The 18,609-nt window shown below is 33.0% G+C and overlaps 1 protein-coding gene across 1 annotated transcript in view; it reads left to right on the plus strand.

The window, feature by feature from the left end:
• Positions 1 to 211: 211 nt before the first annotated feature.
• The window catches only part of LOC134265120 (contactin-like), a 30,611-nt gene continuing 12,213 nt past the window's right edge, over positions 212 to 18,609 (plus strand). The window contains exons 1-6 of the mRNA XM_062747358.1: positions 212 to 478; positions 14,353 to 14,440; positions 14,793 to 14,887; positions 16,324 to 16,409; positions 17,869 to 18,008; positions 18,393 to 18,506. Of these exons, the coding sequence (XP_062603342.1) occupies positions 14,371 to 14,440; positions 14,793 to 14,887; positions 16,324 to 16,409; positions 17,869 to 18,008; positions 18,393 to 18,506 (505 nt within the window). The 5' untranslated portion in view covers positions 212 to 478; positions 14,353 to 14,370. The remainder of the gene's footprint in view (positions 479 to 14,352; positions 14,441 to 14,792; positions 14,888 to 16,323; positions 16,410 to 17,868; positions 18,009 to 18,392; positions 18,507 to 18,609) is intronic.

Consider the following 18,609-nt stretch of genomic DNA (forward strand, 5'->3'; position numbering starts at 1 on the left):
ATCTGTAAACATGGCTGACATAAGATAGATGATATGCAATCGTTCACCTTATTTGACCATCGCATTACTGCTGTGTACATATCGAAACAGATAAGCATCGACCAATGGTATTGGGCAGCTTATCTCGGTCTTGTTAAACAATTTTGTGTTGATAGGATGAAAAATTTGTACGGGTGCGAACAAAAATGCAACTTTTTTACTGTTAACTTGCATTTAACAATTTTATTACGAAACGCTCTATCATATTTCGTTTAAATATGGGTAGGCACTGTGATCCAGTTTATTTCTTTGAGCTTCTTTTATTTACAAATACGTCACTGAGAGAACGGTGAATAGCGGGAAGGTGGCGATTTTTTTCGGAGACGTCCTGTACTTTTATTTGTTGATGTAATATGATTCAGTCCGCATGATTCAGTCGGAACTTTGTTGATTCCATCTTTAGATATTTATAGGAGATTTATATTTTACTTTTTACGGGGTAAGATTTTAAATTTTCTACTTTCATTATAGTTTTTAAAGATATGTAGCTTTGAATCAATTTTATTTTTATTTTTAGGCTTTAGGTTTTATTTTAATCCAAGCCCAAATTCTGTTCTGCCTTAAACGGTAAATAAAATAGAAAAAGCTTTTTTTTTTCAATGAAAAAAAAAAATTGGCTGATTCATTTTCTGTCTGATCTCAGATAACCTACATGTAATCCCTCTTTTCTTTTATCTCAAGACATTTGCGATAATCTGATTTAAAATGCAGAAAAAGACATTTCCATCGGAAGTGTTTAGTATGCATATTGTAACATTAAGGCGTAGTTTGTCTGTAGTTTCGGGCAAACTGTATTTAGGAAGTATTTCATATTTAAGCTACAAGTCAATTTTGGGCGAAATGTTTAAATACTAGTCAAGGTAAGGGTATGTTTACGTTATTTCCAGAAGCACAGTAAGGTGTTTAGTACGATGGTCGAGATGACCCCAGACTGCCTATTAGATAGGAATGGGGGACAAACAACAATTGAATTTTTAGTAGGTCAGTTTGTCCATTTAACCCAGCCAAAATGAATTACCAAACTGTAACCTTGATTTCATTGACATCTGTTGAATTTGAAAATGCTTATAATGTTTAAGAAAAAATATAATTTATTAATTAAATCAGCAATTTGCAATTAAAACCATATTATTGCAATTAAACAAATAAAGAAAAAAAACCCAAAAGAAACATGTAGATACTTTTGAAATCCAGTAGAATTTACATATTAAAGCAAAAAGAAAATTGTTTTCATTGCGATTTTGTATAATTTTCATTTTTACACTAGTTTGTATTAGCGTAAATATCAAGAAAACATGGTGGTCGGTATTGATTAATTTGGCGTAAGAATTTACTTTAAAAGAAGAAAAAAGAAAATACAGCTTATAAATCTTCTAATTTGAAAATGCGAAATATATATCAATATTTACAAAACAAACTTCTGGAAAAAAATCAGGAAGTGAAACATAAGTGCATTCGTATCCATGACCGTGACTTATGTTTATGTATGATGAACATCATTTTAGTGCTTAAATGAATGGTAGTTTGCACCTTTTTTCGCGGAATTTGCCCTATATTTTAACTGTGTAAACTTAGAGAAAAGATGACCTAAATTTAAAACATCAAATGCATTTCAAAAGCAACATTATAGTTAATCAGACTTTTCAATACCCAAACAGTGATGTAAGATCGATTGAGAAAGATTTTTGCTGAACGAGATAACACTTCTATTTCTATGGGACGAAACTTAGTTCAAAATCGGATGACGCCGGATAAAACCGAATTGTCCGTTTAGGTGATCAAATAACAAAATAAACACGGGTGACGCTAGAACTAGATCAGTTGTAAAGGTGCAGTCTCTCATCCGTAAAAAGAATGTCTAATATTCATAATAAAGTGAAAAAAGACAAAAATATCTCATTACCTTAATTTTCACTAACAAATAAAAACAATCCCCCTTAATGATTTGTTATACATTTTACTTTATGTCATCAACTAAATGACATAATCGACAAAACTGCATATCTGTGTTTGGTTGTTTTTTACTGCTCTTTCAGGCTGATATTTCTCGTAGGAGGTATAAAAACAATAAATAAACATTTGTAAAATAAAATTTAAGAAATGAAATAAAAAAGATATGAAAAGTCGATTTATTTTTTTTTTGTTATTGTGAGCAGAATACCTAATATAATGCTAAAATTTATTGATGAACAACTATATCTACATCCATTATAAAATTATGTCCAAAATCAGATAAAAATAATGGCATAAGAACAATACACAATATGAGGAATAATAAAACAAGGTATAAAATCACTAAAAATCACAATCAGATTAAAGATGTACAAACATTCTGGATGAAAAAGGACGTAAACAAATCCAGGTGACAATGATGTGGACATTTTTTCGGCCTATACTCTCACCTCCTTAAGCCTTCCCTGCTGAGAACAAACTAAATCTCATGAATAAATTGATCAAATAAACCATTACTTAGATTAGTAGCAATTTAACCCTGAATTTTCTGTAAGTTGAGTACTTCTTGTCGACTTGAAGCGTGTCTTAGTGAAATTGGTTCATGGATGACATCAAACCTACTCAAACTAAACCAAGAAAAGACCGAGCTAATAATCTTCTCCACAAAGCAACACCAGAAGTATCTGCCAACATTACAACTAAAAGTTGGTGATAATATCATTGAAAGCGTGCCATGTGTAAAAAATCTAGGTGCATTTTTCGATCAACACCTTACTATGGAAAAACAGGTATCCTCGGTCGTCAAGTCATGCTATTTTCAAATAAGCAATATTGGACGAATACGGCGCTTTCTTACAAAAGAAGCCTGCAAGACCATGGTGAATGCCGTTATCACTGCCAGGCTGGACTATGGGAACTGCCTTCTATATGGAGTGTCAAAGGCCTTACTAGACCGGATTCAAAAAGTCCAGAACACGGCAGCTCGTTTAGTTACAAGATCATCGAAACGGGAGCATATTACACCTATCCTAGCTGATCTTCATTGGCTACCTGTTTCTTTTCGTCCACAATATAAAATCTTGACATATGTCTACCAATCCTTACACGGGTTGGCTCCATCGTATATCAAAGATCTTATAATGGAATACAAGCCTACCAGATCACTGCGATCTGAGTCAACATCACGGTTAGTTGTTCCTAAGATCAGGACGAAGACATATGGTGAACGTCGACTTGGTTGGGCAGCAGCATTTTTGTGGAACGACCTTCCTAATGATATAAAGCAGGCCCAGTCCCTGGATATTTTCAAAAGACAATTAAAGACGCATTTTTATAGGATAGCTTTTTAAGTTTTAGGTGCTCAATTTTTAGCAGCAAATCATAAATTACAAATGATGTTCTTTTATTGAGTTTTATTGATGGTGTAATTGTATTTTGTATGTAATTTGTAGTATTTTAATGTTATAATTTCGAACACATATATGAGTATGGGTTAATATTTTATATAAGTTTTCATAGCTTTTAAATTATGTTTACTTGCGTTTTATTGTACAGCGCTTTAGAGTTATATTATTAATATTTAGCGCTTTATAAATTCATATATTATTATTATTATTATTACTTCTAAAATAAGATTTATTTATAGAAATGTATTTTTGGGAAATTTTATGGCTTTTTTTCAAGGACATGTATATATTCTACGTTTTAAACATTTGTAAATTGTTGAATGGTCTTTGATGAATTTGGAATGTAGACGTGACTACAAGAAAAAAGAGATTTCGATTTTTTACAAGCAATAAATATTCTCATCCTTACATTATTTTAAAAATGGTCATAAGTATTTAATTTGTTTGAGAAAAGACCCCTTCCATTATTTACTGTTTCTTGTCTTTTTTTCTGTTTCGCTATTTCACTGGATTGTTTTTTTTTTTATCAAAAATAACTTCAAATGCTTATATATACATTTGTGGTATCTTTCCGCTATATAAACATACAGAGAGAAAATATCTTCAATTCTGTATGAAGTTTGTCAGAGGTCAATACATGGCCGAATCACACGGCGCAATAATATCTACCGTTACTTATAAATATAAAATGACTTGCTTTTCATGTATAAAAATGAACAAAATAAGCAAGTGAAATAATTGTTTTATTTACAACGTAAACAAGTACTTCATACATTTTTTGGCGATCGATTTAACCTGTGTACATAGAGAATATACCGATAGAAACTAGCCTTTGTTTGCAAGTTGTATGTCACTTTTGTCAGCTGCACTGTCTCTAACGTTTATCCTTATTTTTGTTAGACCTTAAGTTAAATCTTCATGATATAGGCTAAAACTATATTTATTTCATTAAATTCTACTTACGATAAATGTGTAAATGTGTTGGAAAATATCAAAGCATTGCAATCACGCCACGAACAGCTGAGAAACACCTCGATCGGCGCTGTCGTACTTCAATGTAAACTGTCTTCTGCTTCTGCCATGTAATGCCCACAATCAACTAGTTGATTATTATGGCATGTGTGTGGTGCGCATGGAGTTTCCAAAAAATAAAAATTTAAAAGGTTAAAAGGTTAAAATATTAATTATGATTCATGGCATGTAGGTGGTCACCTGAGACCTAAAGGTCTCAAGTGTTTTTGCCGTGACTATTTCTGGTGGTAGGTGGTTCCACTCTTTGATGGTACGAGGGAAATACGAGAATTTTCTATAGTCACTTTTACAAGATGGTAATTGGTAGGCTTCTTGGTGAGTATGTCGTGATCGACGTAGTGGTGGAATAAGTCGATCACGCTTGGTAACGGCAACTTCATCATGAGCGATCTTATAAAACAAGATGAGTCTGGAGATTCGCCTACGCTCTTCCAGTGTTTGCCATTGTAGATGTTGTATCATGCTGTCCACACTTGATCTGTTACCATTCCTGTTGCTTACGTAGCGTGCAGCACGTCGTTGGACCATTTCCAGGTTATGGATGTCTTTTTGGGTGCTGCATACTCCAACTGGGGTCTAACTAGTGACTTGTATGCACTCTCCTTTATTGATGTTGAGCTGATGTTTAAGTTTCGGCGGAGAAATCCTAAGGTCTTGTTTCCTTTGCTACAGATGTTACTAATGTGATCACTCCATTTCAAGTCTGATGTTATGAGACAGCCGAGGTATTTCGCTCTTTTAACATGCTCTAGAGTATGGCCATGTAGCTTGTATTGGCGATGTATTGGGTTTGGCTTCCTGCTGACTGATAAAACATTACATTTATCCGGATGGAATTCCATTTTTCATTTCCTTTCCCAAATGCCCAGTTTATCTAGGTCTGCCTGGAGTGTCTGGGTGTCCAGTTCTGACGTAACAGTAAGATATACGATAGTGTCATCAGCAAAAAGTCTTACTTTGGCATTGAGGCCTTCTGGCATGTCGTTTATATAAAACAGGAATAAGCATGGCCCAAGGACTGACCCTTGGGGCACTCCAGAGTCAACACTGACATAGCAGGACATTTCTCCATCGACTACTACAGCTTGTGTTCTATTGGACAGGAAGCTAGTAATCCAGTTGTTCACTTTTCCCTGGATCCCATAATGTCGGAGCTTATGGATGAGGAGGCTATGGCTAACCTTGTCAAAAGCCTTGGAAAAGTTCATGATCAATACATCTGTCTGCTTTCCAGCAGCCATGTGGGTGGTTATGTCATCTATAAACTCAATGAGTTGGGATTCACAGGATCTTTTGCTACGGAAACCATGCTGAAGTGGGTATAGTATGTTGTTGGTATCAGCGTGTTGCATAATATGGCTGGTGATGATGTGTTCCATAAGCTTGCAGCAGATACATGTAAGGGAGATGGGTCGATAATTCTCAGCCTTGTATCTATCCCCTTTTTTGAAAATCGGGCTTACATGCGCTTTACGCCACTCCGACGGTATCTCTCCACTTTGTAGAGATTTCCTAAAGATGATGGTGAGAAAAGGGGTCAAGCTGTCAGCCAGCTCCTTCAGTACTCTTGGTTTAATCCCATCTGGGCCTGCTGCTTTATATGGATTCAGATTTTTTAGTAGTCTTAGAATTCCATTATGGGTGATGTGCAGTTCTGGTGCAACTGGGTATTTTCCACTCATAGGACAGTCACGAGTAAATTTTTCAGTACTGATATATGTCTTCTCTGAGAATACGGACTGGAACTGCTTTTTCAGCACATTTGCCTGGTCAGTTGGATTGGCATGTAGCACTCCTTCACTGCGGATTAGTGAGATTCCATTGTTGTCAATTCTTTGGTGTTTTATATAAGTCCAGAAGCGCTTTAGGCCGCTGTATTGGTCGTCCTCTACTTTAGGTGTTACTATTCCCTCGATGTAGTTCCAGTATGCTCTTCTTAGCTCTCTTTGTACCTTCCCCTTGATTTCTTTGAAGTGTTTTTTTTATCTCTGTTGTCTCCAGATTTCTTCTTGTTTTTGTATAGTCTGTTTCTCTTATGGATGAGTTTCTTGACTTCTGGTGTTATCAATGGTAAGCCATCTTTGGCTCTGGCATCTTTGTGTGGTATATTTTGCTTTATGCTGTTTTCCAGGTTAGTTTTAAAGCACTTCCACATCTCATCTACACTGTGATTATCAACGTCCATCTTTGATATTGTGTTTAGGGTTGATGTCATATCTTCTTTCATTGTATCCCAGCTGGCTTTGCGATATACGGGGATTCTTCGAGGTTTCTGATGTTTCTTTAGGATGTTGGTGTCTATTTCTGCAAAAACAATGTCGTGGTCTGATATGCCTGGTATGGTTTCTACTCTGTTAAGTTTTGAAGGATTGTTGGTCAGTATCAAGTCCAGGGTGTTTTTGCCTCTTGTTGGGCATTCTACTAGCTGAACTAAGCCATTGTCATCCAGGATATCTATAAATTTGTAGTGATTTCCTAACCAGACGGTATTTGGCTTTAGTGTCTTATTTGCCCAGTTCCATCCTGGTAAGTTGAAATCACCCGCAACAATTATACTTGCATTTCTTACCTGGTGTACCCGATTTAAGCTTTTGCGTAGTTCTTCTAAAGATCCTTCATTAGATGTTTTGGTGTTATAATATGATGCTATATAGAGATCTTTCCGTCCAACTAGACTGATCTTCGTCCAGATGATTTCACAGTTAGAGTCTAGCTCAGGAACTGGTGTGCTCACATAGTTTTTGTTAACAGCAATGAGCACTCCTCCTCCATTAGAGGCACGGTCTTTCCGGTATAGTTTATACTCTGTTGAAAAAATTTGGTTGTCTGTAATTGATTGATCTGTCCAGGTCTCAGTACACACAACAATGTCAGGTTTGGTACTTTCTATGAGATTTTTGATACGGCATTGTTTGGTCTTTATTGACTGGCAGTTTACGTTTAGTAGTTTGATAGGAGATGTTTTTGGTCTAGGTTGATGGTTCCTAGTTGGTGTCGAGGTATGAACTTGTGTAATAGTTGCACTTGGTGTTGGACTTGCAATGGTTGAGTCTGATAACACACTGAAGGGGTTTGATTTTCAAAGCAGACTGAGCTGTAGTTAGGGCAGTCGCATATGATGCAATCCCAAGCAATAGCACTGTTGTTGGCAAGTTCATTATATGTCTTACTATGAACAGATTGACAGGTAGCATGGTACCACTGGTTGCATGTTTCACACATAATACCCTTGTCATCCCAGGTAACTGGAAGATCACAAGTTCCACATGGGTAGGAGAATCAGCAGGTCCAGGGTTACTGTCAACATCATTTGATCTTGCAATAAGGATGGAAATAAGGAATACTAACAAGGACTTTGTGTTCTCTAGGTCCTTTAATACATTCTTATTAATCACTTGTCTGAGGATGGTGAAGTTTTAAAGTCTGCACTTTCACAGCTAAATCATGATTCTGATTTGACAGAGGTTGTGTATAGAACAGATTCTCGATGCATGATAACACAAATAAGATGGATAGAAGGAGCATTATGTTGGTACAGATGCATACATACAATTGTGATGGTCACGCGAAGATTGGATGGCTAAGGCAAGGGGCTGGTACCATTTTGATGAACAGCTGATTAATACTCACAGATCACTAATTGTTTTTCACATTATATGAATGCAGTCTTACAAGTGGTTTACCAAAAAGGTAGCAGGATCGAGTCACACATTGATTGCAGGTGTATTACTTCAACTTTCCTGCGGTTTATGTCGTCTTAAACTTAGACAGTTTGATAAATTTGTAAAAATTTTAAGAGCAACAAAAATTTACGTCTACCCTTTTGCGCATGCGCACCACGTCGCCAGTGTCTCCGTGTTAACATCCTAAATATGCCTTTAGTTACTGAAATCGTAGATTGTTTTTGATGAAGTTTTATACTTGGTTGCAAATTAACTGGCTCGGAGAAGTATCTCAATCCATCGGATCCATTCATCCCTTTCAGGCGACCGAAATTCCTCCAACTTTTTATCATCAATTCTCGGACGTGTTTCTTGTGTCTTTTCAGCATTAATGATCAATTTTCACAAATTAAAATATTCCAAGACAAGAATCTGTTCACTATTACTGATCACAAGTAGCCTTTAACATAATATTCCCGTCGAAATAGAATTCTTAGCCTGACGAATTCGAAGCGTAACCGCCTTTCAAGCCGATTTACACCTTACGTACTTTTTACGGAAATCTACGGCGACCGGTTAGTGCAATATTTATATCCGAATATATTAAATTTCATATTTAATTGTCCATCTCAAATGTATATATAAGTAATAACTAACAAGTTTATAAACTTCAATGGGAATTGAAGTGGGTGGGTACGTGATCAAATCTTCTGAGAAGGCCTTCGCCCTTCACAGGATTTGATCACGTGACCGACCCACTTCAATTCCCATTGAAGTTTATAAACTTGTTAGTTATTTCTTAATTGAAACGTTCTTTTTTTGAATTAGCACGTCCAGTGTCAAGTAAGTGCTTTTAATTTCCTGATAATTGCTTTTCAGCAATCTTCAATTCAGCTTATTAAGAAGTGCAATTTCTCGAGTATATATTGGATAATTCGAAAACACAATGTCGTGAAAGAATGTTTCAAATAATGATTATTCCGCACGTTTACTATGGGACATCATTTTTACTTTTGTATGTTTGTAAACAATTTTAGCATACAAAGTTGAGTTCATATTTATTCCTCGAAATAAGTGTCGTATTGAGTGTGAAATGTTGTTGAAATGTTCCTGCTTATCTTATGATTTTTTGATAAAAGTCAATTACTTTTAGGGGCTCGTACTATCTATTGTTATTTTTAATCTCCATATGTTTCACTGAAAACAACAATGGGAATAGATAGTACACATATTGATGTCTTGCAAATTTGTATCAATTGCTGGATAAGGTACATATACACATATTGTTGTTTTCCAAATGTGTATCAATTTCTGTATGAATATATATGTAAGGAATGTAAATATTCATAGTAAATAAAACATATGAACAATCTTTATTTTTTGATGATGGATTTTATCTGAATTCATTTTGAACAGACATTTATTTTCAAAAATCTTATAGAAAAAATCCCAGAATTACATTTAGCCAAAAAGTGAGAGTTGACACCATGTTGAACATGATAATTTTGATATATCATTCGATATTATACATATTGACCAAACTTGTTCACTTCAAAGAAAGGAAAAACACAAGTTTGATAAAAACTATTACCAATAGATCTCAATTCAATTAAATTTGATATTTCTTTAAAAAAACTAACGAGAATTAAACTCCAGGCTTTTGATATCACTGACATCTGTTTTTTTCAATAACAATGGAACTCGGAAATTTACTTACCTTGTCATCGGTCTTTCGCAAAATTATTTTGTTAAAAAACACTTTGCTTGTGCACACAGGTACTGAGTATACTCGGAAGTTGACATCAAAAAGATGTTTAAAATTCTGATCGACAATATCTATATTGTTTTTGGAGACCAGGTCTTCCAACAATCTATGGGAATTTCCATGGGTACCAACTGCTTATTAACAAATTTATTTTTGTATTCATATAAAGCAGAATTTGTGTAAAATCATATGCGTGAAAAGATGAAAACACTGGCTTTGGCCTTCAACTCAATATTCAGATATATATATCGACGATATATTGTCAATTAACAATGATAATTCCCATTCTTATGTCAATACAATATATCCTGGTGAGCATGAGATAAAAGATACCACAGAGTTTGACACATCTGTTTCATTTTTACTTGAAAAAGACGTAAAGGTAATCTAACAACCAAGCTCTATGATAAACGTGATGACTTTAACATTACAATCGTCGACTTCCCTTACTTATGCAGCAATATACCCCCATCACCTGCATATGGAGTTTATATCTCTCAGTTGATTCGATACGCAAGAGCATGCTCTACGTATGTACAATTTTTAAAACGAGGTAAATTATTGACAAACAAACTGATGAAACAAGAATATCAGCAGTCTTGTTTAAAGTCATCATTTCGTAAATTCTAAGGTCGATACAATGCCCTAGCCAGCAAATACAATTTATCTGACTGACGTTTTTCATACTAACTGTTAGTCCATTATTTATACACTGAATTGACGACAGATTTTCCCGTTATTCCCCGATCATGTCAAGGAGAACACGGCGGGTGTGACCATTCGGCAGGGGATGCTCAACTCCTCCATGGCGCCTAATCCCAGCTTTGATGTTTCGGAAGCCAATGTTGCTCTGCTCATATTTTGTATTTTTTTTATGGACTTTTGATCATGAATACTGTCCGTTATTTCCACGTTTTTCATTGTATTTCTTTTCAAAACTGAGCAATTACAGATTAATTCATTTTTTTAATAAAGTTGTTTGAAGGTAACTGGTTTAGAGAATAACGTAATGTAATGTAAAAACTTGCTATATCATGATTTTTAACTACCCTTTTTAAAACTCTGTGGTATTTTGTGGTATTGTATCAAAATGACTTTAATTCCAAAGAATCGGACGAATATCCTATCGTCACCTGTGACAAAATTTACGGCATTTTGAACATCAAGATACTCTAATTTATCCGTGGAGTAAAATAGATATTTTCACAGGTTTTAGTTAAATTGCGAAATACAAGTATTATTTTCTTTTGTGAAAATAACAACCAGTAGTCTACAATCATGCTCCACATTACAGAAAAAGTTTATTAAATTACCATTATGAAGTTAATTTTCTTAACTTATTTATATGGAGACATACCATCTGCAACACAAATGAGTTGCCTTGGTTTTTTTTTGATTTTTTAGAATGGAAACCTAAAAAGTAATAGGAAAGGAAATTTTAATTGTTTAAAATGTAAATAACTTTTGAATGTATTCCAACAATTTTTCAAATAAATCTTTTAATATTTCATTATCTTTCAATGATTATTTTATAATGTTTAACATATTTTTTGCCAAATGTTTTGATTAGAATAAGCATAAAGGATTTTAAAAAAATATTTTCACTCATTTCACTTGCAAAATTAACTTCATTATGAACATTCTTTATTTAATTTGCTAGACTGCAAAATCTTTGCTAACAGTTTAGTAAGGTGATACTTTATATCTCTTTCCTTATAATTTCACTCAGGTAAATTCAGGATGAACTGTTTTAAAACTGCCTTAGGGATTGATCCCAGTATACAATATTTACATATAAAAAGGGACTTGTTTTAGTATCAATATGTCCAGCAGACTTTTACTGTTATCTTCTATCAAATCGAGATAAATCAAGATGTGATATGTATAAATAGTACCATCTGAATTGACCTTAGACTTGACTTATGACCATGAGATTATTAATGAAATATGCTAAGGTGTTTTTTAAATTATCTTTTTCATCCTCTATTTACAGTTATAAATACATTTATCTATTGATTTAAGATCTTGATTATCTTAACATGTTTATATTGAAGTTTTGGGAAAAAAATCGAAATCAATAATGGATCTTATAAATACAGTATACCCGTTCAAATCAAGAAAAGAACAAAAATACGGACCCCTGGAAACTTAAAAAAATGGGATCATTTGCCTAAAAGGAGTATACATCCTCTGTCGACTGGTGGCACTACTGGTGAATCATCTGTAATATCAATTAAACTAAGTAATCAGTTATCAACTATGTGGCCTTACAATTTGTATAAAACGTGAGTCATCGGACGGCTTAATGTTTCTTTGCATTTTTAAAGGTCACTTCTAGTATATCGACCAAAGAATTTACCAAAACTGACTTAAAACAGGGTTGGTTACCAAATCAGGTTGGAGAAATATTGTTGGATGATTATGAAAAGACGACTGATGGAAAAGCTACATCATTTTCAAAGATCCTTGATCATAATTTATATTGTTAAAAGCACTTTTGAAAATGATCATTGTTTATAACATGTATCTTCACTTCCTTTCTCTGTTAACGAAATGATACCACAGCAGCAGTTTTCTCCTTTTCGTTTAGAATAAATTCTGCTTCACAAAAAATATTAAACAAGTCGGCCGACAGGAGCACAATTAATGCCAATTGGAACTGCAACAGGTTGTTAGAAGACCTGTGTCAAAAGAGCTAGTAGATGAGATAACTTTTATATTTTGTCAAATTTCTACTAATCAAGGATCTCTATGTAGATGGAATTCATTCACCTACATACTGGACACCTTTTATAGCTATCGTCATTTAAATCAGGGTGCAGTGCATTCTGATTGAAATACAGATCTTTACGTAGCGCAAAGTGCAGATCTGCGCTTTGTGCTATGTAAAGATTTGTATTTTTGTTTTGCAGTGTGTAGAGATCTGTACTCTATTCAGATTGGATGCAGTATATTTTAATTCCAATTGGTTATTAAGTATCTAACCTTTAATCTCATTTAGAAATTGGCAGAAATGGGCTTCAGCTTTCATTTCAGTTGTGATATGCAATCTTTATCTCCGTTCTTCACTTTTTTTTCGTCATGAACAGAAAAATGATCATTAAAATATGTAAATTGAACTCGAAATACACTTAAATATTCTGTTCTTCTTCTTCATATAAATAACGAATTAACAAAACTTCTATAAAGATAAAATCATTTTTTGTGCATAGGTGGGTCTTACATCTCAATTTATGTTCTTATAAATAATGTTCAGTTCTCGAAATCAATTTGAATGAACAAAAGATGAAACACGAGTTCATGGATACCATAGAATGTTCCCGAGTTTAAAGTAGTTTATTCAATGTATAGCATCAAAATGATATTCAATTGTGAAATGGATATCCAACTAATATTTGAGCAAAACTGAGGCAACTCCTTGTAACTCTTAAAATTCAAAGCAATATAAATATTTGATATCTCTTTTTTGCGATAATGCCAAACCTAAAACATAAAACATTCATCTCTCCTTTTTAAAAAAGAAGTCATTTTAAACAGATATCTGAAATTTAAGTATTTTCTTAAAAAAGAGTTGTTTATCGGTAAATTATTTTTATTTTTGAGTAAAAAAAGACTTTGAAGCGGAGAAAAAGAACTACATAATGATCTGAATGATCTGGGCTGATTACGTTGGGTTTTAGTAAGCAACACATTCATCTGTTACCAATGCTTTACGCTTTCTCTTTCAAAATCAAAGAAAATTAGGTCTTTGCATTTTGAAAAGAACGTTTAGGTTTAAAACAATAAACCAAGGAAGACTACGGTTTTAATCCGACATTAAAATTACTGCAATGATTTGTTGCCTTCGTGTTCCGATAAATGGGAGTATTTAAGTGCTAAAAACGTAGTTTCTAGACATAAAATAATTTTCCTTTGATAGTTTAAAACATAATATTGTTTCCAAGTGCATTCCAAATAGTGCAATATTTGTTTTCTACGAGTTTGCATTTCCCTGAGTAGCTGATTTTTATTTACAAATCAAACAAAAAAAGAGGAAATGTAGGAGAAAAAAAATAAGTTGAACATTTATTTGCACAAAAGAGAAAATGCATATCATTATCTACTTGTAAATTAATACCAAATACGTATTTCGTTTAAACATAAAATATCTTTGAAAATTATACAGTTTTAGTGCACTGGGATTAGAAATAATATTATTATAGTTGAAAAAAGATAGCAAACAGTGATTGATTTCAAAAATACAGACAATAAAAATCCATAAACAGGGCATAACACCAAAATTTCAAAATTGATTTGAAATGACATGAAAGAAAAGAAAATGATACTTGAACCCAAGAAATCATATTTATGCACTGTTCTATATATATGTAAAGATAGCTTTCTTTTTTTGTATTTTGTTTTCATACTGTCTCTTAGATGTGCTTGCATCCATTTTGTTTAATAAGCTTATTCACATCTGGTTTCTAATCATTTATTCTATTTATTTCTGTTGCAGATGAGGTGATATGAGAACATGCATGTTAGATATGTAGCCATCATTCCAGTTCTATTAGTTGAATTCACAGCAGCTCAAAGATTACTGGGTAAAGAATAGTTGAAAATTCTTTGATTCTTGGTTATATTGGAGTAAAATATTGTAATACACTTACTATAAAGTTATTTTTAACAAAATAAAAAAAAACCCAGTAATTTTCAAACAAGAAAAGTTTTGTAAATTGATATATTAAATTGATTTTATCCTGGAGACCGATTTTTTTTTAATATCTTCCCTCGTCCTTTGAAAGGAATCTTGGAAATAAATATAATTTTCAGAAATCATGCGCTTCTTGTTACAAAAACAATATCCAACAATATATAATTGAATATCCTTTACATATACACAAGTACTGTTGATGTAAGAATTTTCTCATCACATGTTCGTCCATTAATTGTTAGATTGTCCCGTGGATTGGTTTTCCTACAATGACCACTGTTATAAGTTCCAGCTCTACCCAAAGAGAACATACGAGGAGGCCGTCAAAAGTTGTGAGGTTTGCTAGCTTTTTTTAAGAACAGAAGTACACAAATGCTTGGGCTGGCAGATTTACAGAAATACAAATGTCACCCGTTAATCTCATTGATTGTTAGATCAATGATTAACCAGATCGTAAAAGATTTATCTTGCTATGACCTATAACTCGACATCAAGATATATCGACGGTATATTATCAATTGACAATAGATACTTTCATTCTTATGTCCATTAAATGCATCCAAGTGAAATAACAAATGAAAGACACCGAAGACTGCCGCATCTGCTTCATATGTGGATATAGGCATTTTTAAAAAAAACTGAATACAGACTTTAAGGACCAACCTTCAACTTCATTGTATGACAAAGTGATTGACTATAACTTTCAATCGTCAAGTTTCCTTATTGATATAGTGATATTCCGTTGACATCTGCATCTGGTGTTTACATTTCCCAACATAGAACAAAATTTGCAGCTCTCCATCGGCTGATCGTGGCATCTCCATATGAGTGAAAAAAAATTTGAGACATACAAACAAACCTTTCCCATCTTAATAGATTCTCAAGAGCTTGAGTATGATTAATTTTTAAAATGAGACAGGCTACTGATAGACAGATAAGGTGATGTTATAGGGATTTCAACAACCTCGTTTTAAGTCGGCATTTCATAAATTCTGTTGTCATCAAAATGATCTTGTTAGCAAATACATGTATATCCTATTTCGGGTTGTTTTTTGTTGATTAGCCTTTTATTAAAGGTACTTGGACACGGATTTGAAGTTAATATTTTCTCATTTTTTCTGTATAATATCACGAATTATATATTTTAATAGCATTTCACACAAAAATTAATTAAAAATCTTATTTCATTTAAAAGTTATTAAAACTTTAAATTTTTTGGCGGGTTTGATTGACACATCCTTGCACTTTCACAAATTTTAAGTTTATTCTTAATCCTTAGGAAAAGTGGCAATTTTGATGTGTTTTAATGAGAAATATTAAAACTTTTATAGACAGATAGAAAAGGTGATGTTATATGCGGAGTTTCAACAACCGTGTTATGTACACAGTTTTTGTAAACAAGTTCTGTTATTGTTTATATTTAGAATTCATTTCATAAATTCAATATATTTTCATCAAAATGATCTTTTGTTAGAATAAAATGAAATTTGTACATGTATATCCTTGAAATTTCGATATCTTTTAAACGCCAAAACGAAATAAGATTTTTAATTAATTTTTGTGTGTAGTATTATAGAGAAAATAATAACGCCTTTTATTAATAGATAGACCTTTGCTTTTATACTCAATTTGATCAAGGGATCTTCCGTTGTTTGTTCTTTTCACTTTTTTCATTATACCTCGTTTTAACTAACAAAGAAGGTATATTAACATTTGGGTATTTGGATATATATCTGATTACAATACATCTTAATGTTCTGTCCTTATTTTCAGGGTTATGGAGCAGCATTAGTCAGTGTGAATACTGTGGATGAAAATAATTTTATTGTCCAAAAACTTCGGACAATTGACCAATTCCGGTAAGAAAGATTTTTTTTAATTGTTGATACCTGATAGTTAAGTCAATCCTTTTGTAGTCTCTGGACCAAATATTAAAAAGTGCAATTAAACCACACAGAACATTTTGTTCTGAATATATTTGCCAAAGTCCTTTCTACTTTATAATATATATACACGACCCAAAATACTTCCCTTTAAGCCCTAGCTCAATCACTCTTTCTTACTATGGAGAAAGAAACAGAACATTGTAAGTTGCACACTAGTACATATACATATAAAGAAATTATTATATAACTTATAAAACTTATGAATTGTTACTGTTGGTCGGTAAACGCTTCAGTGCAATTTAGGTTGACATAACGATTAAAATAAAATTTCAGCAGAGATTTCTTTTGAAAATTTTGAAAAAAAATCTGATTTTTCTGATCATTTAGTGCAAGAACATTTATCGAAGTTCATTTAACTCCAATTAAAAGCACTGCCAGGTTCTTTGAAATCAAATCTAATCCTTCCTTCCTCAAAAGAGTGCATGTACATAGTGAATTCAGAATGCACCAAATTTGCATAATTTTGCATAATTTTGTAAATAAGAAAGCTCATACACGCAGACTCTCTGATCTGATCTCTGACTGGAATATAACTCATCTGATCCGGATATTGTTTTGCCTCTGCAAAGTTTTGACGGAAATCTTTAGGAAACTAGTGATGTGCAAAACATTATCACTTTTAAGTGTGTATGGTTTTGTACTTTTGAAACTTTATCGGTACTTGAAAACCTCACGTGATGTATATGAAAATAAAACAATTTGCTTGATCTTCATTGTGTAAAAGAATGTTTGGAAGGTCAAAATAATAATAATTTGTTTTTTTATGCTCTACTTTTTCGAAAGTCATTGCATTCCGAGTTAACATATGAATACGTTGTACATCACATTTGGATAAGTGCCAGCGTGGACCTCTGTAAGGTTTATTTTGAATTATGTTTGGTCTCTGTAAGAATCTGAGCCCCCCCCATTGCAAAATTTTGAATGTATTAAAACACTTGCAGGATATTTAATTAGACATTCAGATATTTTGTTCACATTTATCATTTAATAATAGCTTTCTTTAGTGAAACGTTTACTCGAATATTCTTTGATAAACTTGAAATAAAAGAGTGACAAATCAAAGTTTCATAATTGGAACTTTTATTGACTATAAACTTTATTGACCAACTAACAACTTTACGATGAATCCAATCTTTTCACCGTCAGATTTCCTTACCCACGTGTTTAATTACAATCACTTGCAAATGGTGTATATATTACTAGCATATTCAATTATCAAGAGAATACTCAAATTGCTATCATTCTTAAACCGAGGCAGGTTACTGACAAAAAGTTGATGCCACAGGGCTCTCAACAATCTTCTTTTAAGCCAGTATTTCTATGGTTGTTATAATGAGCCTTGTTTGCATCTTTCGTGTCTCATTTGTCGTAGGTCCCTGTGGTATACTAGCGGTGTCCACCAGAATGGAATCGTTCGCTGGAATGGGGATGGTACTCGAGCTTCCTCCACATTCTGGATGAATGCTGCCCACAGAGACCTTGAACCTATGTTCATTGTTTACAGATACTCAGGCAAATTTATAAAATACAGTGATAAATCAGTTGTTTTTATTTTTTGACATCTTGAAAAAGCTATTAATTCTCAGACTGCCGAATTTTTCAACCCATACTATTTTTTTCATTCGAAAAATATCCGTCGATTGTTTTTGTGGTCTGTCTGTCGGCATTTCCTATTTTTGTTGAATTTATAAAGACAAAATATTGCAAAAGAATGTTTTATAAATTAAAAATAAAATCCTCTATTTCCTCTTTAATTGCTATCTGGAAGAAGTTATTATGATAATACGTACATAATGTAGGTCTGAATATTATAAACAAGCAAATATCAAGATTCTCTTTAAATGTTTTCTTTCCATTGTGAATGTTAAGGCATAAACATTAAAGGCAATGTTTTAGATAACCTTTTGGGGTATGCATGGAGCAAAACAGAAGGTGATGAACCTTATAATTTCATTTGTGAGATTCCAAAATCAGAATTAAGTCGCATTGTTCAAGAGGAGAGAGACTTTAGTAAGTATAAAATAGAACATTAAACAGATAATTGTATCACGTTGATTCTGTGAATTTGAATAGGCGCTTAATGATTCCAAAATGGAATTTTTTTTATCCATTT

The sequence above is a fragment of the Saccostrea cucullata genome, unplaced genomic scaffold (genome assembly GCF_032062105.1).
Source record: "Saccostrea cucullata isolate Sc308-1 unplaced genomic scaffold, CSIRO_AGI_Scuc_v1 ctg1888, whole genome shotgun sequence".
In the NCBI taxonomy this organism is placed as follows: Eukaryota; Metazoa; Mollusca; class Bivalvia; order Ostreida; family Ostreidae; genus Saccostrea; species Saccostrea cuccullata.